This window comes from Ziziphus jujuba, chromosome 3 (assembly GCF_031755915.1).
Source record: "Ziziphus jujuba cultivar Dongzao chromosome 3, ASM3175591v1".
Taxonomy (NCBI): Eukaryota; Viridiplantae; Streptophyta; class Magnoliopsida; order Rosales; family Rhamnaceae; genus Ziziphus; species Ziziphus jujuba.
The window spans coordinates 23,555,386-23,582,935 of record NC_083381.1 but is presented as its reverse complement, the minus strand read 5'-3'; the positions used below and the strand labels follow the sequence as shown (position 1 = coordinate 23,582,935).

The following is a 27,550-nucleotide window of genomic DNA, read 5'->3' as shown; positions in this document are numbered from 1 at the left end:
GGCTTTGTTCAAACACTTCGGAAAAGATAAGATTGATCGACTATGGAAATTGAATTTTATTCCCTAAAAAATGGACGAATAAGGTCTGCGTCCAATTGTTCATCCAAAAATCAGCAACTACCCTTTTGTTAATCCCTCCCACCGAGTGTCACAATATAATCCTCCAAACATGTTATTGACCTATGTAAACCTTGTTTTGTGTGTGTGTGTGTGTGTGTGTGTGTGTGTGTGTGCGCGCGCGTGCGTGCGTGCGTGCGTGCAATACCATGGCATGGAGTTCGGCTTAATTGAGGGAAAATGAAGTTTGTCTTGAAAAACATAAGCGTTGAAAGCCTCGCCATTTAATCAGCCCGCTACATAAAATCCGAGGCCCAAATAAAGCTCAATTCATTGACATAATCCAAGCTCCAAATAAAGCCCAAATTTCACCTCCATCTCTACAATTTTAATCATCTTAAATTTTTAATTTAATGAAGATCAAATTTCTATTCCTACGATTATAAGCTTGATTAATGTGAACATGGACGGGGATTGAAAGGACCAACAAAATCTATTATATACATAGACGAATTTATTAAACTCCAAACTTTTTATTGAAATGAACGAAAAAGTAAAAGTCGACCAAAAAAAATAAAATTCAAGATATTTACCAATCATTATTAAAATGAAAGTCTATATATCTTCATCTTCAACAACATATATATAATAGAGTACAATACAAAAACTCGTAAAAGTAGCGCTGCGGTGATATATTCCTTCTAGCAAGGCTGAGTTCAGTTAATTAAGTCATTTTATTTTCATGCTATAACAGGAAATTAAGTTTTATACTATAATTCAATCCCTTCTTACACTTTCTTTTTTGTTTTTGGTCTGTTTTAGGCAAGTGGTCAAGGCCAGAGCTTGTAGGAAAGCAAGGACAACTTGCAGAAGCGACAATTGAGAAAGCAAATCCTTATTTGAATGCTGTTGTCTTGGAAGAAGACAAAGTAATAGTCATTATAGATCAACGTGAGTAGGGTTTCGGTTTGGGTTAATAACTGTGGGATTGTTGTAAGGGTCCACATAATTGGATAGACGTACCATATCTAAACTATTGGTCATAAGGTACATTTGAAATACAAAATGAATTTGAATTGATTTAGATTGGATTGAAATACTTTAAATTTGATTCTATAAAATTAAATTATTTTACTTAAAATAGTTTAATCTCGTTCAATATAGCTACATATTACAAATGGATGACATTGGTTTTGCGTGAGGGTTACTTGCTCTGTCCGGGAATTATATTACACGTTTCTTAATGTTTGTGCCATGGGGATATAACACCATACTAGCTAAAAGGAAATAATCAAGAGTCTAACATCAAAAATATAAATAAATAAAATAAGGCAATTCAAGTAGCAGATCACCATAGTTTGAGTAGGGTTTGAGTCAGGGGGAGGGATGCCTGGGGGCCTAGCCACACTAGCAAAAAAAAAAACAAATAAATAAAATAAAATAAAATAAGAAGAAGAAGAAGAGAGAGTCTATTCTCTACATATTATATTCAAAATTAAATTAATAAGAAATTTTCCTTTAATAATTAGATATATGATTCTTTCTCTCCTCTATGTAACTTAAACAGCCGGTTTTGATTTAAATTTTATAGAAGAGCAATTAAATTATCTCTCTCTCTCTCTCTCTCTTATTTTTTTTCCCTTAATCTCTATGTATATATGCAATAATTAATTAGTTAGAAAATTCTAACTTTAAATAAGGGATGATAATGTAGAGTAAATAAGATGCACAATAAATATTAATGAAAAATTATCTTTAAAAAATTACAAATACGAGATGCATAAATACCAGTCCGGGATGACTTGAGTTATAATCTCATTTGTAACTGGCACGCCATGTAATATGAAAAGAGCAAAGGTAACAAAGAGATAATTTGGCAATGGTTTCATGCATATATATATAATCAGCCTCCTATAATGAATTACTTTATTTTATCTCTCCATTTTCTCATTCTATTTCTTTTTTTATTTTCCCTTTCATGCTCTTTCTCTCTACTTTCTCTCTTCACTTCTTCTTTCTACATAATTAATTTCATTAAATGTGTAATATGATATTAAGAGTATTTTTGTCAAAATGATTTCGTTCTGTTATAGATTCACGTGGTGATTCCAAAAAGCAAGCTGACAAAAAAATGAATTCCACGCACGTTCCACCTCATTTTTATCCTTCATTCCATTCCACTCTCCTTTTCCTTCCATTCTCACAACCCAACATCTAATAACTTTAATTGCACTTATATATTGATCTAGTCAATATTTAATAATTTCATAGCCGCACCAAGAATTCAAGAAAAAAACCATTAAAACCTTCAAGCTGGCGTGCATGCATTAAGCTTTCAAACTTTTATGGATAACAACAACAAAAAAGTCAAGAGTGATCAACAATTTCAAGAAACTAATCTCTATAAATAGCGATCTTCTCGCAACACAAGATCACAAACAAGGCAAATTTCAGTACAAACCTAAGAAGAAACAGAAAAAAGTGTGATACATTACTTTGTTGCAAGGATGAGTATCGAATGCAAAGGTAACACGTTGTGCCAGTCTATTATTGTCCTGTTGTATGCATAATATCATACATAAATATAAACTTTAATTTAATTGATATGTAATTTATCTAATTTTGTGTATGCATGCACACATGTGTTATATATAGGAAAGAGTTCATGGCCAGAGCTTGTGGGAAAAGGAGGGAAAGTAGCTGAACAGATAATTGAGAGGGAGAACCCTCTTGTGGATGCCATTATTGTGGAAGAAGGCACACCAATCCCTTTGAACGTGGTCAAGCAGTGTGATAGGGTTTGGGTTTGGGTTAACATTTATGGCATTGTTACACGTGTTCCAGTCATCGGTTAAGGGCTATATATATGTGTTTCAAAATGCTTGAGGGAAGGCCTACTTCATCCTCTAGTAAATACATATATGTTTGTTGTAGTGTTTGTATTATGTAAAATAATTCCTGAAAAAGGATAATAATTAAGGAGATGATCCTATGTTTTATTCTCCATTTGTTATGTTAATGGAAATTAAATAAAATATCCTTCCTCTCTCTCGCTCTCTCTCTCTCTCTATATATATATATATATATAGTTGTTTTTACCCAGCCTCTTATATGTAATTGTAGCCCAAATTATTGATATAATCCAAGCTCCAACTAAAACCCAAATTTCATGTCCATCTCTACAGTTTTAATCACCTTAATTTTTAATAAAAAGAACTATAAATAATTTTTAATTTAATGAATTCAGATTTCTATTCCAACCTTTATAGGCTTGATAAATGTGAACATGGACCGGGCTTCAAAGGACCACAAAGTCTATTATTTGTACAGACGAATTTATTAAACTCCAAAGTTTTTATAGAAAAGAACGATAAAGTCAAAGCTTACAAAAAGAAAATATGCTAATCATTGTTAAAATGAAAGTCTATAAATCTTAATCTTGGACAACATAAGATCGCAGATTGAAATATAGGTACAATACAACTGTGTTGATATATTACTTCTAGCAAGGATGAGTTTAGGTAATTAATTAAGTTATTTTACTTTTTTTTTTCTAGACCAGGTAATTAAGTTTTAGTTCAATCCCTTCTTACATTTTCTTTGTCTGTTTTGGGCAAGAGGTCATGGCCAGAGCTTGTAGGAAAGCACGGGCAAGTTGCAGAAGCGACAATTGAGGGAGAAAATCCTAATTTGAATGCTATTGTTGTGGAATAAGGCAACATAGTATGGTATGGACCTAAAAATTAATCCTTTCATGAGTTGGTTGGGTGTACGAGGTAATTATCTTATTTATTAATTAGATAATATTACTTTTTATTAATCAATTAGTTATATTATATAATGTCAGGTAAATATTATTTTATAAATGAATTATTTCTTTTAAATATATGTAAATTGTATTATAGTCATATGAACGAAATAAGTTTATTCCATTCTTAACTTTATCCCTTACTCTTTTATCTCCTCCTCTTCTCCTTTATGGCTTTTTCTTTTTCCTTCTGATAATAGGGAACATAGTAGTCACTATGGACTACATGAGGATAGGGTTTGGATTTGTATGTTATAACATACATGGGATTGTTGTAAGGGTCCACGAAATTGGATAGATCTACCATATTTAAGCTATTTCATAGGTCCATTTGAAATGTCGAATGAAGCTATATATCTGTATATTTTTTATCTTGTCAAAGATACATTTTCATGTATAAATTGATATTGTCTGTATCTTCAATTACATCACTAATATTACCTTTCATATTCCAAATAAAGAAAAACACACACATACACGCATAGAATTGTCAATAATCTTGGCTTTGATTTTGTTCCTTGTTAATTATTACTGCCTTCTGTATGTCGATAATATTTTATTATCCTTCTAACTATTGGCTACAATCAACCTTGTATTTCCAGAAAACACAAAATACTATCAACCTTGACTACGTATTTCCTAATAAATAAAATATAAAATTGTATATAGAATTAATTACTTAATTAGCTTATTTATATTTGCAAATTAATTAATCAATTATTAATTATAAGATATTTGATTATGTATTGAAGAATGATATATTTTATGATGATGTGTTTTAATCTCTAGTGCTTCCGAGGTTAAAGTTAAAGCAAATCTTGATCCTTTACACTTTCCTTGAAAGATTAATAATACAATGTACATATGGTAAATATTTGAAACTTCAAATTTTCGCTAAATGATAATTACAAAATAGTAGTCAATTACGAAAAAATTTCCCCTTTATCCTAGTGTCTAGAACTTATGATCTCTCAGTTATAGCTGTGAATAGTATACCAACTAAGCCAACATCATTTAACTATGGAATAGTAGGTAATAATAACCAACAAACTAAACCAAATCATACTTATTGTGGATTGTCTTTCCTTGAATAATATTTAAAACAAAAATTGCTAATGAAGTTAAAATTGAGAGGAAGAACATTACCAAAAAAAATTAAAATTAAAAAAAAAAAGAAAAAAAGAAAAAAGAAAACCTAAACAAATGAGAAGGAGAAGCCTCTTGTGAATACATGTCGCTTTTTCAAAATTTCTGTTTTCCAAGACAAAAATCCTTTTTTCCTCATTAATAAATTGACAAAAAAATGAAGAAAAAAAGAATAAAGAGAAAGAAAGAAGTTTTAATTTTTTTAGTGAACAAGTACTTCTTAATATATAAGATATTATCATTTAAGAATATGCCAAAAAATGGTCCCCATTATAAAGTTTTGTGATCGTTATGATCTTCTCTTGCTCGAGCTTATGTACGTGCTGGCAAAAATGTATCTAGCTACGCTCTTCAAATTTTTCTTCAAAAAATGATAGAATGTACAACAATTGCATTTAAACAATCAATTCATATTTTCATAGCCGCACCAAGAATTCAAGAAAAAACCATAAACTTTCTGGTCACGATTATATTAGGATAGTATATGAAACTAAAAAGTTCATTTCTTTCTCTTGGGTGAATGCATTAAATTTTCAAACTTTTTATGGATGACAAAAAAAAATTCAAAAAAAGGAAGTCAATAATGAACAACATTTTCAAGAAACCAATCCCTATAAATAGTGATCTCCTCAAAACACAAAATCACACAATCAAAGCAAATTTCAATACAAACTTAGAACAGGAAAAGAAAAAGAGTGTGTTATTACTTAATTTCTTGCAAGGATGAGTACGGACTGCCCAGGTAATATATTGTGCTACTCTTTTGTTAATTATTGTCCTGATTTATATGCATAATTTCACATACAAATATAATTAATTTATCTAATTTTTGGGTATGCATGTATGTATTATAGGAAAGAGTTCATGGCCAGAGCTAGTTGAAAAAGAAGGGACAGTGGCAGAAGAAACTATTGAGAGAGAGAACCCTCTTGTGGATGCTATTATTGTGGATGAAAATGCAACCCTCTTCCGTTGTAATAGGGTTTGGGTTTGGGTTAACACTTCTGGAATTGTTGTAAAGGTTCCTACTATTGGTTAGGAACTATATATATATATATATATATATATGCCTCAAATGCTTGAGGGAAGGCCCACTTGCTCCTCTAGCAAATTTATGTGTTTGTTACTTTTAGTACTACTATGTATAATAATTCTTGCAAAAGGAAATAATTAATGAGATAATCTTATATATTATTCTCCATTTGTTCTGTTAATGGAAGTAAGTAAATAAGATAACATTCTTCCCTCAGTAACTTTCTTTTTCTTTTTTTTTTCCATTTTTAATTTTGAATGCAAAGTTTCAAACTCAATATTATTGTCAGAGAAAAAGGTACTTGTTGGATTGTTTGTATAAAGGAATAGCATCAATAATTCAAGTACTAATTTCACAATTATATATATATATATATATATATATTTTGTTACATAGTATGTAATCCCATCTCTTATTTCTTCTTTTCTAATGATAAATATGTTAATCACAATGTAACAGCCCAGACCATCCTCATGAGATATTGTCCGCTTTGGGCTCAGCCTGTTCGGTTTTGTCAAAACGCATCTCAAGGGAAAGGTATCCACACCCACTTATAAAGAGTGCTGCGTTTCCCTTTCCAACCGATGTGGGACTTCACAATCCACCCCCCTTGGGGCCCAGCATCCTTACTGGCACACCAATCCGAGTACCGGCTCTAATACCATCTGTAACAGCCCAGAACCACCCGCATGAGATATTGTCCATTTTGGGCCCAGCTCGCATGGTTTTGTCAAAACGCATCTCAAGGGAAAGGTATCCATACCCCACTTATAAAGAGTGCTTCGTTCTCCTTTCCAACCGATGTGCGACTTCATAATCCACCCCCCTTGGGGCCTAGCGTCCTCGCTGGCACACTGATCTGGGTACCGGCTCTGATACCATCTGTAACAGTCCAGACCACCTGCATGATATATTATCTGCTTTTGGAAGCTAGGTGGTGAGCCCAATCCTACCCCTCATGGTTTTGTGCAGGCTGGGCCCAAAGCGGACAATATCTCATATGGGTGATCTAGGTTATTACAGATAGTATCAGAGTTGGTATCCGGATCGGTATGCCAACTAGGATGCTGGGCTGCAAAGGGGGTGGATTGTGAAGTCCCACATCAGTTGGAAAGGGGAACGAAGTACTCTTTATAAGTGGGTGTGGATGCCTTTCCCTTAAGATGCGTTTTGACAAAATCGTGCGGGCTGGACGCAAAGCGGACAATATCTCATGCGGGTGGTCTGGGTTGTTACACACAAAGTAGTTCCACTTTAATAATATATATATATATATATATATATATACTGGGTGTCTAGTATGAGGATCGTCCATATGGCTCCTGTGTGGTCCAAAAATGTGATCAAAATTGGAGCCCTTCGATTGTAACACCTGGCATCAATGGCCCAGCTTTAATTGCAACTCTCACGTGAGATCTTTGGCCAGATTTCCCCTTCCCGTTCATAGCTTCCTCTTCTCTTTGCCTATGCATTTCCCCTTTACAACTTCCTCTTCACACGAATGTTGATTTCTCGTATAATTTGAGCCCCGATGAGCTCTGCACCAAGATCTCGCTCGACAATGTGCTTGTCATTCGGAGCAGGAGGAAGGTGACCAAAGATGTGTTTGAGTCGTTCAGTCAGAGGTTGAAGGTGGTCGGGAGGGCCGATGTGGGGATCGATAATGTGGATCTGGCTATGGTGACCAAGCATGATGCTTGATCGTGAACACTCCAACCGCCAACACAGTTGCCGCTGTTGAACACGGGATTGCTCTCTTGGCTACCATGGTTAGGAACATTACTCAAGCTGACGCGTCTATGAAAGCTGGTAAGTGGGCTTTGTTAATTTGTTTTTTGTTTATTTATTGGGTTTTGATTTGTCTTAGGCATCTCGGAGATAGAAATTGATTTTTTGATTTGGCAATTTTCTTATTTTTTGACGAAATTTTTTATTTTTTTAGGGCTTTGAGAAGCATCAAAAAGTGCTTTGAAAAGTATTTGTAAACCATTTTTATCATTTAAATAAAGAAAACAATAAAATTTGTCAGATCTATTCGATTCATTGGTTCCTCGAGGACAAATAAAATTTGTCAGAAAACAATAAAACTTGTCAGATGACTCTTCGCAAATAGCTTGTTTGTTCTATAGGCATTAGAGCTTTAATTTTTGTTCTGGTGTTCAAGGCCCTTACTGGTTTGCTTCCTTTTATGGGTATCCTGCTTGGACTTGGAGTTCTTTTGATTCTTACTGATGCTATCCATTATGGTGAATCTGAAACGCAAAAGTTAAAAGTATCACAAGTGTAAGATCCCACATCGGTTGGAAAGGGAGATGAAATATGCCTCATAAGAGGGTGTGGATACCTTTCCCTAGAGAGGCCTTTTAAAACAGTACAGGCTAGGCCCAAAGTGGACAATATCTCATGCGGGTAAACTGGACTATTACAGCTGGTATCAAAGTCGAACCCGGATCGGTGTGCCAGTGAGGACGTTGGGCCCCAAGGAGGATGGATTGTGAGATCCCACATCAATTGAAAAGGAGAACGAAGCATGCCTTATAAGAGGGTGTGAATACCTTTCCATTGAGAGGCCTTTTAAAACTATGCGGGCTGGGCCCAAAGTGGATAATATCTCATGCGGATGAACTGGGCTGTTACAACAAGCCTTGTCACGGATTGACACTCAATGAGCACTTTTCTTCCTTGCAATCCTTTTATCAGTTAGTACGTGACTATGCAAATGCTGTTTTAGATTTTTGTGTGATATTTTTGTAGCAAGAACTATATTATAGTATCAAATTTAAGTAAGTCTAGTGAATCCTCTTTTCAAAGTTTAACAGAAAGACCATGATCAGCTAATCATGAAAGAGGTCTATTGTCTCTTTATATTACTTTTAAGGGTTTACAAGTTTTGTTATTTTTGTCAGAAAAAGAAAGAATACTGCTGTTGGAAAGTATTTCCCTACCTACTTTTTTTCTTTCTGTTTCTTCGTCCATCATTTTGCTGGAAATTAGTATTTCGCCCTTTTCTTTTCTTTTCTTTTTTGTTCTTTTTTCTTTTTAATCATTCTTGTGCCCTTTTTGATCATTCTCTGAGATTATTTTTTTTTCTTTTTAATTTTTTACTTTACTGAACTCTTTTATGCATGACATCCCCACTGCTTCTGCTTAGTGATTGGTTTTACACATAGTTGCACATGTATTAATAATATTACCTACATATTGACATATTAGGCATTTTCTTTTCTAGCTTAGAGTCAGTTGGTATTCTTCGAGAATTGGCAAATTACCTGAATGCTCATATTCTAAATGTCCAACTAATTGCCAGTGTAATAGGGGTTGTATTAGCAGTCATAGACAATGTTTCACTAGTTGCTACAACTGTGGGAATGTATGACTTAACCTCCTTCCCCATAGATTCTGAATTTTGGCTGCTGATAGCATTTTGTGCTGGTACTAGTCGATCTATGCTTGTTAATGGCTCTGCAGCTGGGGTTGCTTATGTGGGGATGGAAAAGGTGGATTTCTTCTGGTACTTGCAGAAGGTATCAGCTGGCACTAATGTAGTATTAATAAATTAAAGTTTCGTTGTTCATTTTAGTAAATTAATTTGCTTTCTTTTTCGCAAGTGAGCGGTTTTGCTTTTGCAGGTTATGCTGGTAGTGTCAGAACCCATCCAGAATTCCATCCCCGGAACCCTAGACAAGCCCTGATCCCAGGGAAATACCACCGAACCTTCCAACGAAAAATCCGGCAGCACCTCCCCTAAGGGTAGGACTAACCAAAAATTACCTGCACTGAAAACACACTTCAAAAAAACATCCCCTTATTCCTCCCACGATACTACAAATGGTTCCACAAATTTCAGCACTTCAAATAACAACAGCAGCAACTCAGTGCATAAATAAAGAACAACCACACGTCCAATACAGTATACAGAGCATTATACAGATACATGTGGAATTTATAAAATGATAGATAAAGAAGCAATACAAGATAGAGAGGAAAAAGGGAAGAAAAACTTCTTGAACCTTCGGCAACGAACTGAGACGTTGGGCTTGCCCCGGACAATCAACCTCTCCAACCTCGATCTAGAGGAACGAAATTTAAGAGTGTGAGATGCTAATCATCTCAGTGAGTGATCCTATCTACTGTACACCTTTAATATAAATAATATACCAAATAAAAGGATTTAATTAATCAATACCGAACAATTACATAAATAAATAAATAAACAATTGAAGTAATATTTTCTCTCAAAACCCTCACTATTCACTCCGTTGGAAATGTTCCGCTTTTAAAACATTTTCATAAAACTCGATATTCATACTTCCCGAAAACCAAGGGACCAAATAATTTAATAACAACAAATAAATAAATAAATACCCCAATATATAATTAAAATATAATAAATTATAGTAAATAATTTTGAACACCTTTGGGGTTTAAAACATTATTTGCAATTTACACCTAACGCACCACACCATATGTCAAGACCCGTCCAGAATTCCTTCCCCGGAACCCTAGACAGCCCTGATCCCAGGGAAACCCTACCGGACCCTCCAAAGGAAAATCCGACAGAGCCTCCCCTAAGGGATTTACTTACCACAAATTACCTGCACTGAAAACACACTTCTAAAAACATCCCCTTATTCCTCCCACAAACTACAAACTGATTCCACAAATTCCAGCACTTCTCAAAGCAACAACAGTCCAGTGCATAAATAAAACAGAAGTATTCCAATAGTATACAGAGCTTTAAGAAGTGCTAAACAACAGAAATACAACAAGGCTGAAAAGAAATAATACACTGAAATGAAAGAGTACAAAGAAACTTCTCGAAACACAACAGCAGCGGAAAACTTGGTTCGCTCCGGAAGAACGTCTACCACCACTTGCAGGGAACGGAATTTAAGAGTGTGAGATGCTAATCATCTCCGTGAGTAACCCGAACTACTGAACACCTTTTAATAATAATAATAAAATAATAACAATTAAGGAGTGGAACAAATACCAACAATTAATAATAAATAATAATAACCTTTGGAAAATAATGATTTCCCTCAAAACTCTCACCAATCGCTCCGTTTGAAATGTTCCCTTTTTAAAACCTTTTCGCAAAACCCAATGTGCATACCTCCCAAAAACCAAGGGATTAAATAATTTTAACAACAACAATTAAATAAATACATACCTCAAATATATAATAAAAATATAATAAATTATAATAAATAAATTTTGAACACCTTTGGGGTTTAAACCATTATTTGCAATTACACTGACAATTACACCTGACGCACCACACCATATACCGGTGATGCCCTCCGATACCCAGCGTCCCGAGCACCGACTGGCGGGAGGTTAAAGAGAGAAACCTGCAGTGGTCACTTCGGCGTCCCGACAGTACCGACTGCTAAAAACCATCACCCGGCCAAGGAGGGGGGCGGCTGTGCGCAACAATAACCTTGCCTGCCCACGGTCCAATGGCAACTCACGGGTGAAGTAATAACCGTGCGCTAAACCAGATAATAACCGCGCACTACCACGTGTCCATACACCATACACCAGAACACCAATACTGTATGAGTGCGTCTAAAAATAAACATAAACAACCAACCGTACCGTTTTTCCAAAAACCACCGTGGGAAGTATACCAAAATTTCACAAAACACCATCCCACATATTTTATCCAATCACCCGGTACGAAACAGCGATAACAACAAACCACAATTTTTCTCGAAATACAAAATGCAACCATAAAAATACCGCGGGCATAATTTATAAAATTTAACCAAATATTTTCATAAAATATTTAACCTAATTATGCCCGAGAAATCACATTTGAAACCACGTGAAATTAATACCGAAACATACCTTGCTCATGCATAACAAATAATTTAAATTAAACCGCATTAAAATCATAATTAAACCACACCACATGAGCATAATTAAATACTAAATTAAATACCAATTAAATTTAATTAATTGCCCAAAATAATTTTTGAAGGTGGGTCACTCACCTGGAGAGCGCAAATCAACTAAGATCCTCCTCGGGATCCACTCCACTACTCGCGAGTGCACCTAAACAACCACAGTGCACAAACCAAAAATATTAATATTTTATTCGGGTAATTCCCAAATGGATACCCGGGGAGCGAACACCAAGCGAGATCTAAGGGTTACGAGTTATATACCGAATCGAAGCTCGCGTGATGAGGATCACGGATTCGGTCTTATTTTCCGGTGATCGAACCCGACGGGGTCGGAATCTCGCCGGAAAGCTTTTCGAGTTTCGGCTCCGCAATTCTCCCAAACCGTCGTGAATTGGTGGAAACGGAAGCCGGATTCGGATTCAGGAGGTCGAACACTGCGGACTGGAGCTGGCCGGAATTTTCGGGTACTCGCCGGAACAGTAATTTCCGGCTGGCCGCCACGTCACCGGCAACCGTCACCGGAACAGTATTTTCCGACGGTGTCCGTTTGCTGTGAAATTTTGCAGATTTGTAGATCGTGAGGAGAGCAATCCAACGGGACCGACGCTGAGCAAAACGGAGGTCGGACGGCGGAGAAATCACCGTTTGAAGATTTTCGACCCCTCGCCGGAAAACGCTCCGATCCCGGCGCGTCGGTGGTCCGATGGCCGTGATTTTTGGTGGGTAGGCCGGACTTGAGGAGAGGATCAAGGCTGTCAGGCGCGTGTGGCCGGAAAGTGGCCGGAACAGTGCCGATTCGCGGTGGCCGGCGATGGAGGGGAAAAATCGCCGCCAAACTTCGGACGTCCGATCCGGGCGCGTCCGGCGGCCGTTCGCCGTGAAATTTGGAGGTGTTGCCGGAAATGAGGTGGGCAAGCTTTCTGTCCGGTGCATGTACAGTAACTCGGCCGGAACAGTGGAAAACTCCGGTGGCCGGCGGTGGCTCTCTCTCTCTCTTTCTCTCTCCTCTCTCTCTTTCTCTCTCTTCTCTCTCTCTCTTTCTCTTCCCCGAGAATTTTAACAAATAAAAACCCTTGTGTGACACTGTTCATGCCACGTGGACCAATCAGAAGTTGACACGTGGCATTTCACTGTTCACCGACCCAAAAATATTAAAATAATACGGTATCCGGTAAACTTCAAACGTCCATAACTTTTTAACCGGATGTTCGTTTTGAGCGTGCCGCTAGTCTGTGAACTCGTATCGACGAGCACTTCACAACCATGCACAAGTCAAAGCTCAATTCCCCATAAACAAAAAGTCAACTCCGGCACCCCTTGGACAGTTTGGACCGCAACTTGTTTCGTCCATAACTTCCAAACCGTAGCTCCGTTTTCGACGTGCTACCAGTCTACGAACTCGTGGCATTGTGCACTTCGCCACGGTATCCTGGTCAACTCGAAATTCCCACCGAGTCAAAAAGTCAACTTTTGACCCCTTTCGTCAACGGTCAACAGTCAACCTCGGTCAACGTGCACGAATTCCGGTGCGATTTGGGACGGGGTGTTACACCATATACCGGTGATGCCCTCCGATACCCAGCGTCCCGAGCACCGACTGGCTGGGGGGGTTAAAGAGAGAAACCTGCAACGGCACTTCGGCGTCCCAACAGTACCGCTGCTAAAACCATCATCCCGGCCAAGGAGAGGGGCGGCTGTGCGCAACAAGAAACTTGCCTGCCCACGGTCCAATGGCAACTCATGGGTGAAGTAATAACCGCGCGCTAAAGCACATAATACCTGCGCGCTACCACGTGTTCATACACCATACACCAGAACACCAATATTGTATGAGTGCGTCTAAAAATAAACATTATTAATCAACCGTACCGTTTTCCAAAATTACCGTGGGAAATACATTAAATTCTCACACTTACCATCCCACATATTTTTATTTAATAAACCGGTACGAAACATTGATAACCAACAAACTACAATATAATTCATAAATAAATCACACCACATGAGCATAATTTAAATATCAATTTAAATACCAAATAAACATAATTAATTGCCCAAAATAATTTTTTGAAGGTGGGTCACTCACCTGGAGCACGCAATTAATCCACGATCCACTATGGGATAAATTCCATGACTCACCCGTGCTCCTAAAACACAATTCACAGACAGTCAAATAAATTAATATTTTAATCGGGTAAATAATACCCGGTACCCGGGGGGTCAAACACAAACGTTAACCAAAATGGTCGAATAATATACCGAATCGAAGCTTGAGCGACGAGGATTACAAATCCGGTCTCCATCGACCCCAATTCCGCCGGAGGTGGCCGGAAAGCTTCGGCCGGTTTTAACTTGAGGAATCTTTCAAACGATGGGGATTTTGGGCAATCTAACCCCGGAAATGGACTCAGAGGGGTCGAAAATGGTGGAATAGAGGTATGGGTTTGACTGGGTTGGTCGGAAATGGCGAGAATCGCCGGAAAAACATAACCGGCCGCCGTCGGCTTCACCGGCCCGATCTGGGCGTGTCCGGTGGCGACAGGCCGTGAAATTTGGAGGTCGAGGTCGCGGCGAGGTGGGCTTCCCCGGTGGCCGGCGCGTGTGGCATTCCGGCGACTGAAATCCGATCAAAACGTCGATCAACAGAGAGAGGGTGAGAGAGTCAAAGGAGAGAGAGAGAGAGAGAAGGCTGTGCGTTTTGTCTTGCCTCTGTCGGGCTCGGGGAAGAAGAAGGGAAGGGAGGGAAAAGAAAAAAGAAAAAAAAAGAAAGAAAAAGGTGTTTTCCCACGTGGGGAAAAGAAAAGAAAAAAAAAGGAAAAGGAAAAGAAAAAAGAAAAAGGAAAATAAAAATAATTAAATAATCAAATAATAATATTATTATTTAAAATAATAATAAAAATAATTTGATTTTTACACATGGTTGACATGTGGCTTCTCAACATGGTGACACATGGTCACCTTCATTAAGTCACACGTGGCACATCGTTACACGTTTAAAAATAATATTAAAATAATACGGTGTTTGAAAAACTCTACAGGTCCATAACTTTCAAACCACATGTCCAAATCAAACGTGCCACCAGGCTACGGACTCGTATCGACAAACACTTCACAACCATGCATGAGTCAAAGCTCAACCTTGCATGAATAAAAAGTCAACTCCGGCACCCCTTGGACAGTTTGGACCTCAACTTGTTTTGCTCATAACTTTCAAACCGTAGCTCCGTTTTCAACGTGCTACCAGTTTATGAACTCGTGCCAACGTGTACTTCGTAACGGTACCTCAGTCAACCTAGAATTCCAACCGGAACAAAAAGTCAACTTTTGACCCCTTCGGTCAACGATCAACAGTCAACCTCGGTCAACGTGCAAAAATTCCGACATGGTTCGGGACGGGATGTTACAGCTAGTATTGCTACCTATTTGGCAATTCATAGCCTCTAGGTTTCCTTCCCAACTACTGTAGCTCATGAACAAATTTGGGTACTAAGGGACATATATCTATAGAATGAGAGGTTTTGAAAGAAGTATTTCATGTCGAATTTTGTTTTCTTTTCTTTTAGCAAAGATTGTTCAATAAAAACGTGAAGCATGTTGAGTACATTCATTGCTTAACCCCATTTTAAAATGCATGTTAGTTTCCTGCTTTATGATATAGAAGAATGCTATTGTATAAATCATAAATGCTTGAGATTTCGGACTGAGGTTCTAACTCTCTGTTTTCATTTCAATTTTTACCCCCAAAATTTTAGGTATAATCAATTCTCACTCTATTATTAAAAAAAAAAAAAATAATCGATCATCTTCTCTCAAATGGGGAATTGTTTTTCTTAAGAGAACCTGTAGAGTCATGGTAGATAAGGGAACTATTTTGCACCCTAATAGTCCTGCTTGACAGCGTTAACAAATTTTGAATGAACCAAATCACCGTACAGATTCCATAGAAAATTCTTGTATTCAAGGATAGTGTAACATCCCATATCGATTGGAGAGGGGCACTAAAGCGGTCTTTATAAGGCTGTGGATACCTCTCCCTTTAGGATGCGTTTTGTGAGCAAAACCTTGAGGCTAGGGGGGAGAGAGGGTGTGAACCCTGGGCCAAAGAGGACAATATCCTGATGCGGATGGTCTGGGCTATTACAGTGGTATCAGAGCCAGTACCCGGATCGGTGTGCTAGCGAGAGGGGCACGAAGCGGTCTTTATAAGGCTGTGGATACCTCTCCCTTCAGGACGCGTTTTGTGAGCAAAACCTTGAGGCCAGGGGGGAGAGAGGGTGTGAACCCTGGGCCAAAGAGGACAATATCCTGATGCGGGTGGTCTGGGCTGTTACAGATAGACCACAAATAATATGCAAACACTGAATTGGCAAATATGTAAAGTTAGAAAAATGGTACGGACTCTTAATTGTAAAGCTTAATTATTTATTATTCTTTCTTTACTCATCACCCTAAATCTACCCAAAAGAACATTCAAAAGTAAAAGCGCATCAAAATCGGGCATTAAGATTTAGAAATAACACCCACCTAGAAAAAGAAAAAAGAAAAAATAAAAAGAAAAATTAAGGGACAAAGCAAAGCAAAAGCAACCACCTACCATCCCAAAAGAAAAATGGCTTCAATTCAACAAATGGCTTTAGCTTCCCAAGTTTCTTAGTAAGTTCAACAAATGGCTTTAGTTCAGTCAGAACCTGCAATGGGGAAGACAAAAAGATAAATGCTATAACCAACTTCATTAAAGACCTCTAAAATGAAAAAATTTCTAGCAATACCTCAGCAGGAACCATAGGAGCATTGACTGCAGTGGCAACAAGCTCCCCTATTAAAGCTCCAACAATGGCTTCGGCTATTTCAATGGCCACACCTTCCTGCACATTAAATTTAAGCACTATTAGGCAAACAAAATGAAACAAAATAAAGTTTTAAGATATTTAAATATGAAAGTGGAACATATAAATCACCTGTGTTTCCATGGTGCTGGCACCTAGATAAGGAGTTGCAGTAACTTTCTCATGCTATACCAATTTGTTGTCTTGTGCTAATGGCTCGACTGTGAAAGCATCAAGGGCCGCCTATGAAAAAGAGATTATGTTATCCCACTTTCCCTGATAACAAATTATTTTTGTATCGAAAGGCAAATACCTGTGCAACAATTCCAAAATCCAATGCCTTCACAAGAGCATCTTCATCAATAACTCCTCCACATGCAACATTCACAATTCGGACCCCTTTCTTCATCTTGGCAAAAGTTTCCTTGGTGAGAATCTTATTTGTAGAAGGAGTGAGAGGCATGTGCAAAGAGATAAAATCAGCTTTAGTATGGCCTTATCAAAGCTCACAAGATCTACACCTATGATATGGGCACGATCAGTTGGGGCATATGGATCATGTGCTATGACATGCATACCTAGCCCCTTAGCTCGCCAAGCAACTTCGGATCCAACATTTCCAAAGTCCATCACTGCCAGTGTTTTTCCAACAAAGGATACACCAACATATTTGTTCCTTTGCCACTTGCTTGGATTAAACCAACCAATATATCGAGTAAGGAATCTTGGGTGGGCTAAAATGCCAAGTCCTCACAGAACAATCATGATAAATATAAAATTCCTAACATGCAAACCATATTCAAATTGCCACAATACAAAAAAGTAAGATTTTGACATATTTTGTGAAACCAGGATGAGAAAAAGCACCAAAAAAAGAAAAAATAGAATTCTATATTCAATAATCAGTATTGTCATTCTAAGTGTTCTATTCGAGAGAGTTGTATTACACCATTGCTTTGCCATTCTATCTCGTGTCAAATCTAAAATTCTATCAAATACGACCAATGAATTGAATAGATCTGGCAAATTTTATTGTTTTTTTTATTATTTAAACAATAAAAATGGTTTACTTTTAATACTTTTCAAAGCACTTTTTGATGCTTCTTAAAAGCCCCAAAAAAAAAATCATTAAAAAATAAGAAAATTGCCAAATCGAAAAATCAATTTCTATCTCCGAAATGGCCAAGACAAATCGAAACCCAATAAATAAACAAATAAACAAAGCCCATTTACCAGCTTTCACAGACGTGTCAGCTTGAGCAACGTTCCTAACCGTGGCAGCCAAGAGAGCAATCCCATGCTCAGCGGCGGCAACTGTGTTGGCAGTTGGAGTGTTCACCACCAAGAATCCATGCTTGGTCGTCGCACCTAGATCCACATTATCAATCCCCACACCAACCCTCCCGGCCACCTTCAACCTCCGACCAGACGACTTAAACATATCTTTGGTCACCTTCCTCCCGCTCTGAACGACAAGCGCATTGCCGAGCAAGATCTTGGTGCAAAGCTCATCAGGGCTCAAATTATACAAGCAATCAACATTCGCTTGAAGAGGAAGCTGCGAAGGGCAAATGCAAAGGCAAATAGAAGAGGAAGCTGCGAAGGGGAAGGGGAAATTTGGCCAAAGATCTCACGTGAGAGTTGCAATTGAAGCTGGATCTTTGATGCTAGGTGTTACAATCGAAGGGCTCCAATTTTGATCATGTTTTTGGACCGCACAGGGGCCATGCAGACGATCCTCATACTAGACACCATCTATATATATATATATAAGTGATTATCCGGATCCTTCAAGAATAGTTTTATATACTTTTTTCCCTTGAGTGGACAATTATGTGTAGGAGTGAGATCTGCATGAGTTTAATGTAACTCTTTTGCAGCTTGACAAAGAAAAGGCCCAAAACCAATAATATGTAGAAATACCATTGTACGATGTCATATATAGAATTTTCTGTTTTTCATTTATTTATTTATTTTTAACATAAATGGGCAAAGAAAGTCTAGGAATGTCTATAGGGCAGGTCGGGCCAGTTTTTAAAATTCCTTCCCCATCCCTATGGGGAATTTTCTATCCCATCCCCGAGGTTTTCTTCGTTTCTTTATAGGCGGGGCGGGGCGAGGTAGTTTTCCCTGCTTCTTTTTTTTTTTTTTTAAATCATTCATATAAATTTTTTTTGAAAAATTTATATAATTTATGAATAAAATGACTAAAATGCAACGAAAATATAATAAAATACATCGATTTCGGTGGCCAAAGTTGAGGGTTTAGTGTTGGAGCTTGTAAGAAAAGAAAAAAAATGATGTTTTACATAAATAAAACTAGAAAAAAATTTAAAAAATAAATAAACATATATACCGAACTGGGTTTGGGGCGGGATGTTTACGCCCCGTCCCTGGTTCGGGTTTTAAACCTTTGCCCCGAGCTTGCCCCATAATCTTGATTTTTTGAGAAAAAATGAAGCAGTGTACACGGAGATCAGGTCATGCGGGGCAAATTGCCATTCCTAAAAAAATCCAACACTATATAATAAATAAATATGTAAAAAGTATTGGAAAGGCAGAGATTTTAAAACATGAAGCACACTGCATAATTTTACATATTATTTTCTTTGCTGTAGCGTACTGCATAAGAAAATAAAAAACTGATGTGTCCTTTGGTAATGCATCTTTTTGTTTTTGCTTTTTAGTTTTGTTTATGTTTTCTTATTTGTGGTTTTATTTTAGAAAAACAAAAACAGCAACCCTTTTTTATGATAAAGGAAAAAAAAACTAATGGTAACCATTTTTTATTTTTTCTCTCTTTTTATTTTTTATTTTTTGTTTTAAAAAATTTGTTTTTAAGTTCACATGATTTTCCTGCTATATATGGTTCAAAATTCCTTCGATAGTTTTTTTTTTTTTAATTATTTTATTTTTATGTTGATGAAAGGTTTCAATCTCAATATTCCTGTCGGAGTAAACAGTAAAATAGTTGGGTTGTATCCAAGAGAATTTCATCAATAAATAAAGTATTAATTTCACATATATATATATATATATATATACATTTACATTGTCGCATAACGTAATCTCATCTCTTTTTTCATTTTCTCTAATAATAAATATGTTAATTATAGAACAACTCAAGAATTGACTGAATAGTTTATATAGGTACCTGATAAAAATCGATAAATATGCTATAAACCTATATATTTATACTCACCTTTTATATATAATCAAAAGTCAAAACTTGCAATAAAGCTATATTATATTTTTATTTTTCCTGATCTTGTCCTTCAAATATAGCTTTCTACGCCAAACAAGTTTCGAACACATGCATAATACTAGTTACTGTAATGAATGAACTAATTTTGTCAAAAAACTTTGTTGATCTTGTTCCACGTTAATTATTATTTCTTAATTCTGTGTGCATTTTTTCTTATACAAAATATCTAATCACCCATTAAATTGTTAACACATGAGTTAGTAAAGGATTTGAATTCTAACCAAAGAATAAAGATTCAAGATCCACCTTTGAGTTGAACACTCAATTATATATGTGAAATAATAAATATAGATATACACAGATAATTTGATCGGATTGTAAGTGGAAATCAATCTCCACCTTTCCTTTTTTTTTTTTGTTATTAACCAAAAAAATAAAAAGTCACAACCACCCTTTTGTTAATCCCTTCTACCATGCATCATAAAATCCTCCAAACATGTTCTTGTCTTTTGTACCTTTCCTTAAACAGCAAGCATCGTCCCGCCTTTGTTCATGGTCACTTTTCGAAGCTTTAGAGCCACGGATTTGAAGGATAGGATTGTATACCAAATGGATCGAGCAGATTTATTAAAATGAAGGCCCAAATAATAGAAGGCCCTATACTACGTACAATCCGTGGGAGTTTATCAGACCGCTATTTGTAAGCTGAGGCCCAAATTAAGCCTAACTTCTTAACATAGCCGGAGGTCCAAATTAAGCCCAAACTTTAAATTCTAGGTATTTAAGCTACATCATAGGTCCATTTGAAATGCGGAATAAGGCTATACATCTGTATTTTTTTGAGCTTGTCAAAGACACCTTTTGATGCACAAATCGATATTTTCCATGTCTTCAATTACCGGCAACAATATCACCTATTATATTCCAAGAAAAGGAAAAAAAACACACATACACACACACACACACAGAGACAAAGTATAAGTTTCGTACACATACATAAAATTGTCATCAATCTTGACTTTGATTTTGTTCCATGTTAGTTGTTACTCCTTACGTTAATTATTAGTGCCATTTGTATGTCAATAATATTTTATTATCCATCTAACTATTTGCTACAATCAACCTTGACTACAAATTTCCTAACAACTAAAATATGAAAGTTTATATAGAATTAATTACTTAATTAGCTTATGTATATGTGCAAGTAACGAGTCTTTTTTTCTTTCCTTCTGTTAACCATGAGATATTTGATTATCATGTATTGGAGATTGATGTATTTGTGATGATGTGTTGTAATCTCTAGTGCTTTGGAGGTTAAAGTTGAGGCAAAATTGGATCCTTTATGCTTTCCTTGAACTATTAATATTGTACAATGTGCAACATTTTTGGTACATATTTGAAACTTCAAACTTTTCCTAAATAACCAACAAGCTCAACAAAATCATACTTTCTGTAGGTTGTCTTTCGGCATATAATTTTTAAAACCAAAAGTTGCTAATGAAGCAACAATTGAGAGGAAGAACATTACCAAACGAAAAACAATTGAGAGGGAGGATCCTCTTGTGAATGCTCAGACTTTTTCAACATTTCCCTTTTCCAACACAAAATTCCTTTTTCCTCATTAATAAATAGAAGGAAAATGAAGTAAAAAAGAATAAAGAGAAATAAAGAAGTTTTAGTTTTTTTTTAAATAAAGAAGTACTTCTTAATATATAAGATATTATTATTCAAGAATATGCCAAAAAATGATGTTCACATTATAAAGTTTTGTCATCGTTCTGATCTTCTGGTGCTCTTAAGCATTTGTACTGCCGGCAAAATGTATCTAGCTTCCGTTCTTCAAGTTTTTCTTGAAAAAATGAAAGACAAATGTAATATAATTGCATTTAAATAATAATGTTGATCCAGTCAACTAATAATTTCATAGCCGAACCAAGAATTCAAGAATAAACCACAAACTTTCTGATCAAGATCATATTAGTATGAATGACATATAAGTTAAAAGTTCAAAAATAAAGCTATAAATTTTTCTTTTTCTTGCCTAATGCATTAAACTTTCAAACTTTTTATGGATAACAACCCAAAAAAAAGTCAATAATGGCCAACAACTTCAACAAACTAATCCCTATAAATAGTAACCTCATCAAAACACAAAATCACACAATTGAAGAAAATTCCAATACAAATTACTTAGAAAGGAAAAGAGAAAGAGTGTGATATATTAGTTACTTTGCTGCAAGGATGAGTACAGACTGCCAAGGTAATACATAGTGCTTGTCTTTTGTTAATTATTGTCCTGATTTATATGCATAATTTCATATATAAATATAATTAATTTATCTAATTTTGGGTGTTCATGTATGTATTATAGGAAAGAGTTCATGGCCAGAGCTAGTTGGAAAAGAAGGGAAAGTAGCTGAAGAAATTATTGAGAGAGAGAACCCTCTTGTGGATGCTATTATTATTGACCAAGATGCAGTAGTCCTACCAGTGTTCTTTTGTGATAGGGTTTGGGTTCGGGTTAACACTTCTGGAATTGTTGTAAGTGTTCCTATTGTTGGTTAGGGCTTCTATATGTACCTAAAAATGCTTCAGGAAAAGCCTACTTGGCTCCTCTAGCAAATTTATGTGTTTGTTACTCTTTGTACGACTATGTATAATAATTCCTGCAAATGGAAATAATTAATAAAGGGATAATTCTATATATTATTCTTAATTTGTTATGTTAATGGAAATAAGTAAATAAGATAATATTCTTTCGTCATTAATTTTCATTTTTTCTTTTCATTTTTAATCTTGAAAGCGCAAAGTTTCAAACTCAATATTATTAACATAGAAAACAATACTAGTTGGGTTGTATGTATGAAAGAATTGTATCAACAATTAAAGTATTAATTTGGAAACTATATATATATACAATCAATCCAAAAGCATAACTATTTTATTTTATTAAACTAAAGTTCACTTTAGATAATTATAAGATTATATCAATATTAGGATTTAAAATTTTAAAAATGATCAAATATGGATTTAGTAACAAATTAAAAAATGAATTATGTTAAAATTCACTTATTGATAAATGTAATTTTAAATATAATTTTTAAATGTAATTCAAAGATTAAAAAAGAAAAATCTCCTATTATTCACCATATTAAGGATCTTATTTAAATTTTATTAGATATATATATATAGTGTTACATAATATATACATACCATTTACGCATGCTTGTTGATGATTGTTTTGTTTTTTAAAATTTCCGTGTGATTTGATGGTCATTTTTCATGCCATATCAATTAAAATGGCATATAATTTTGCGCATCAGCACTAAGGCCAGAAATGTACAATACATGTGACTTATATTTTTCCACCCATTATAACTCCATGGCCTTTTGTCTAATTTAAAATCAAAGTTTATCAATTTCATGATTGGAAAACTAAAATTCTTTTAAATTTAATTTCAATCCCCTCTCGTGTCTTCAATTCAAATGATGGTGGTTGCTTTGGTTTAGATTTAGAACCAACCGCTAAGAAGTACTAATAGGAAGTTTTGAAAGTTGTTCAAGATAGGTTTGTATTGTATTGCCGATTACAGTTGTACAATTGGTTATCAAATTCAGAAGTTGCATCTGTATAGAATTGTAGTAAATGCAATCACACGTCTCATATAATGTTCAAGTGATAAACATGGTTAGAAATTGTTCAATTTTGCATCATTTTTTATTGATTTCCCTCATTAGATTTGTGCCATAGTGTTCATATAAACTCAATATTCTTGAGGCTTTAGACAAATATATTTTCTTGTTGACCAGGGCACATGATTAAAACGAGTTTCGTTTTTGGTCTTTGTTTTTATTGACTTTGAAGGTTAGCAGCCTCACAATTTGCGTTTACAATATCCTTGTCATTTTTTCGACTCTGTTTTGTTTTATTTGGCTGTTCAACTCTGTTCTAGTTTTGATGGGAAACTGGCAGAAAACTCGTACACAAGGAAAGTTTTAGTACGATTGATGAAGTATCTTTTTGGGTTTAAGGTTTCTTCCATTAACTTTTTATTTGATTGATTTTACAATTGTACTCGTGCTTTGTAGAGATTTTGTGGAAATTGACTTTGACATAACATCGACAAATTGACTTTGACTTCTCCGTTTTCATCTACCTTTTTTAATCGAATGATTTCTATGTATAGTTAATAATAAATTGCATAAATTTTCAAACAAAGAGAATTTAAATTGTGCCAATCGCTATAGATATCTATATATATATATATATACAATTAATCCAAACGAAGATCAACCAAACAATGAATAAATCTTATATCTTTTACACATTTTTGTATGCTTTTTTTTTGTAAATACAAAGAAAAAAATAATGTAATTCACAAAAAAATGAAAGAGGAAACAAATAGTGTAAGAAGAGGGAATAAGGCATCGGATGGTTGGCGATGGATGATGACGATGTAGTGGAGATGGATGGTGGATGATCTTAATTTACCCAGTTTGGGAATGGTAGCGACAAGCCATTAGAGTCAAGAAAAAGCCAGACCCTGTTGCAGTTGAAAAAGCATGAATGGTGATTGATCCAACTGGTAGACTTATTACATCCACATTTGGATTGTCCCTCTTTATTATTGCCTCCGCAGCCTCCCCTTCTATTCCCCAAAGCTCTGGCCAAGAAGTCTTTTCACCTGAAAAACCCGTACACCAATATTTTAAATAATCACCCTCTATACACAAATTAATTTAAATTGCAAATTCAAATTCACATTGACACACATCACACATCCTTGTATACTAACATTTTTTTTAACCAAAAAAATATCTTTATCAAAAAAAAAATATATATATATATATATATATCAATTTATATTTTAATGAAAATTCATAATACAAAAACTTTACCCATTTATGAATTAATAGAACCTACTTTATTCAATGATATTGTGCAAAAGAGATAATACAGAGTAAGAAAGAAAAGATCTTAATGGGGAATATAATGTTAGAAATTTAAATCCATAATTTTATCATTGATTATTATTATTACCCAAAAAAAAAAAAAAAAAAAAAAGGTAGAATTGTGAACTGGGGTTGTGGGGTGAAAGAGCAAGAGAAAAAACAAGGAAAAGCCATTAAAAGAAAGAAAATCAGGTGACGGCAAAAGAGCTAAGTGGAGAAGAAGCCTTCTTCTCTAGCTTCGTTGCAATCATCTGATCTTCGAATTCAAAGGACTTTCCTTGTTAATTCCCTTGTTCTTCCCGCCGGAACAATAATTCATCAACAACAATCAACCAAGAAAATAAAAAGAAACAGAAAATTATATACAAGATTCGCAGCAACCACATAATTAGGCAATGAAACATGACAAAACTCTATTTTGTGCATAATCATAAACATGTTGTTATCAGAACTGAACTGGCAGAGGAAAAAGATTGAATCGAAAGCTAAAGAAAAGATATTGCAATTAAATAAGAAATAAAAAGACTAATGAAGCTTCAGAATTATAATCAAGAAGAAGAAAATTATTGTTAATATAGATTATTTTTTCATTAATGGTGTATTGGCAAATATTGTTTGTACTAGTTGATACTTATAGGCTAGGCACTCCTATCGTGCTAGAACTTTCATTCCATGTAGAATTCTTATTTCGTAAAAATTGTACAATAGCCAATCGTCGATTCAATAAGCAAATTAAAAAATAATAATAATAATAATAACATGTTATTTTGTTGATAATAATAATAATAATAAAAAACTAAAGCAAAAAGCTCTTTTATTATTTTATCTGTTTAAGTAATAAAAATATATTTCGATGAGGAGTTACTGATATATGGATGGATAATTTACATCACGCAGCTTATCCTTGTCCTTTTTCTAACTCTGTTTTGTTTTATTTGGCTATTCAACTTCGTTTTGGTTTTGATGGGAAAACTGGCAGAAAACTCGTACGCAAAGAAAATTTTAGTACAATTGTTGAAGTACCTTTTTGGGGTTGACGGTTTCCTTGATTAACTTTTTATTTGATTGATTGTACAATTGTGCTCTTACTTTATAGAGATGGCTAACAGTACGAATCAAATTGACTTTGACTTAACATCCACAAATTGACTTCGACATCTCTGTTTTCATCTATATATTTCGAATCGAAAAATACTATATATAGTTAATAATAAATTGCATAAATTTTCAAAAAAAGAGAATTCAAATTGTGCCACTCGCTATATGTGTATATATATATATATATATATGTATCCACACAAAATTAATCCAAATCAAGATCAACCAAATAATGGATAAATCTTATATCTTTTACACATTTTTGTATGCTTTTTTTTTTTTTTTTTGGTTGTAAATACAAAGAAACAAATAATGTAATTCACCAAAAATAAAAGAGGAAACAAATGATGTAAGAAGAGGGTATAATTGGTACGTCTAAGCATTGGATGGTTGGCGAAGGATGATGATGAAATATTGGAGATGGATGGTGGATGATCTAATTAACCAAGTTTGGGAATGGTAGCGACAAAGCCATTAGAGTCGAGAAAAAGCCAGACCCTGTTGCAGTTGAAATCATGAATGGTGATTGATCCAACTGGTAGACTTATTACATCCACATTTGGATTGTCCCTCTTTATTATTGCCTCCGCAGCCTCCCCTTCTATTCCCCAAAGCTCTGGCCAAGACGTCTTTTCACCTGAAAAAACCCGTACACCAATATTTTAAATAATCACCCTCTATACACAAATTAATTTAAAACATTTTTTTTTCTTGTGGCTAGGATATATTTACACAATAATGTTCTAAAGAGCATTATCAAAACAGGATATGTTGAGCGCCAAATCACATATAAACGCTACTAGCCACTTAGCATATTCTGTCGACAACACCTAAGAGATTATAAGAACTAGACATTATAAATGTGCATGCATACATATACATATGCATCAGGTATCTGGGCATTTCATATCAAAAATAAAAAGAAGAAGAAGTAGAAGAAGAAGAAGAAGAGTTACCTGGGCACAAACTCATCCTTTTGTATGGTAATTTGCTTGCTAGCTTTTGTTTTTCTGATGTTGTGTCGATAGAAGATAACAATAATAATAATAATAATTGTAATATAATGATAAGAGAATCTATGTGTGTATACATATATATGATCGATCATTTTTGACTTGGTTACGTAGCTGAAGTTGCGTGCATATAGAAGTCTCGAAGTTTTCTTTGTATTTTAATCTTTTGGCACGTGAAAGAGAGAAAAGTCTTGAATTAGTTTTAATCTGAAATCTGGAGGTGTATTTTGACCCCCTTGCAAGTTGCGTATATCCATATTTTAAGCTTAGCTTTATGGGTTTCTTTTTATTTGAAGAAAATTAATAGTTTTTTTATGTCCAATTTATTGAGAAAGTGCAAAAAGTTTCAAATAATTAAGGAAAAGGCAAGGAAAATAGGAGAAACGTAGAAATGCAATTAATGAAGCGGAAAGTTCTCTTTGCCTGTAAAATAATAAAACCACGTTATCGATTACTTGGACAAAATGGATAGTAAAGACGGCTAAAATATATACATATT

General features: G+C 35.1%; 1 protein-coding gene and 1 pseudogene across 1 annotated transcript; one reads left to right on the top strand and one right to left on the bottom strand.

Annotated features, from left to right (window-relative positions):
* Positions 1-7,810: 7,810 nt before the first annotated feature.
* On the top strand, positions 7,811-9,686 carry LOC107422986 (sodium/proton antiporter 1). The gene is made up of 4 exons (XM_048476928.2): positions 7,811-7,853; positions 8,174-8,327; positions 9,274-9,555; positions 9,674-9,686. Exons 1-4 carry the CDS (start codon positions 7,811-7,813, stop codon positions 9,684-9,686), a joined length of 492 nt encoding a protein of 163 aa, XP_048332885.2.
* Positions 9,687-16,399: 6,713 nt separating this feature from the next.
* LOC107422985 (D-3-phosphoglycerate dehydrogenase 1, chloroplastic-like) lies at positions 16,400-24,890 on the bottom strand (annotated as a pseudogene).
* Positions 24,891-27,550: the final 2,660 nt, after the last annotated feature.

What these genes read in the sequence shown, in the direction of transcription:
- LOC107422986 (XM_048476928.2), top strand. Translation starts at nt 7,811, where the DNA reads ATGGTTAGGAACATTACTCAAGCTGACGCGTCTATGAAAGCTG. An exon ending in TGACGCGTCTATGAAAGCTG is followed by an intron (nt 7,854 to 8,173) that starts GTAAGTGGGCTT and finishes TTTGTTCTATAG; the next exon opens with GCATTAGAGCTTTAATTTTT. An exon ending in AAGTTAAAAGTATCACAAGT is followed by an intron (nt 8,328 to 9,273) that starts GTAAGATCCCAC and finishes TTTCTTTTCTAG; the next exon opens with CTTAGAGTCAGTTGGTATTC.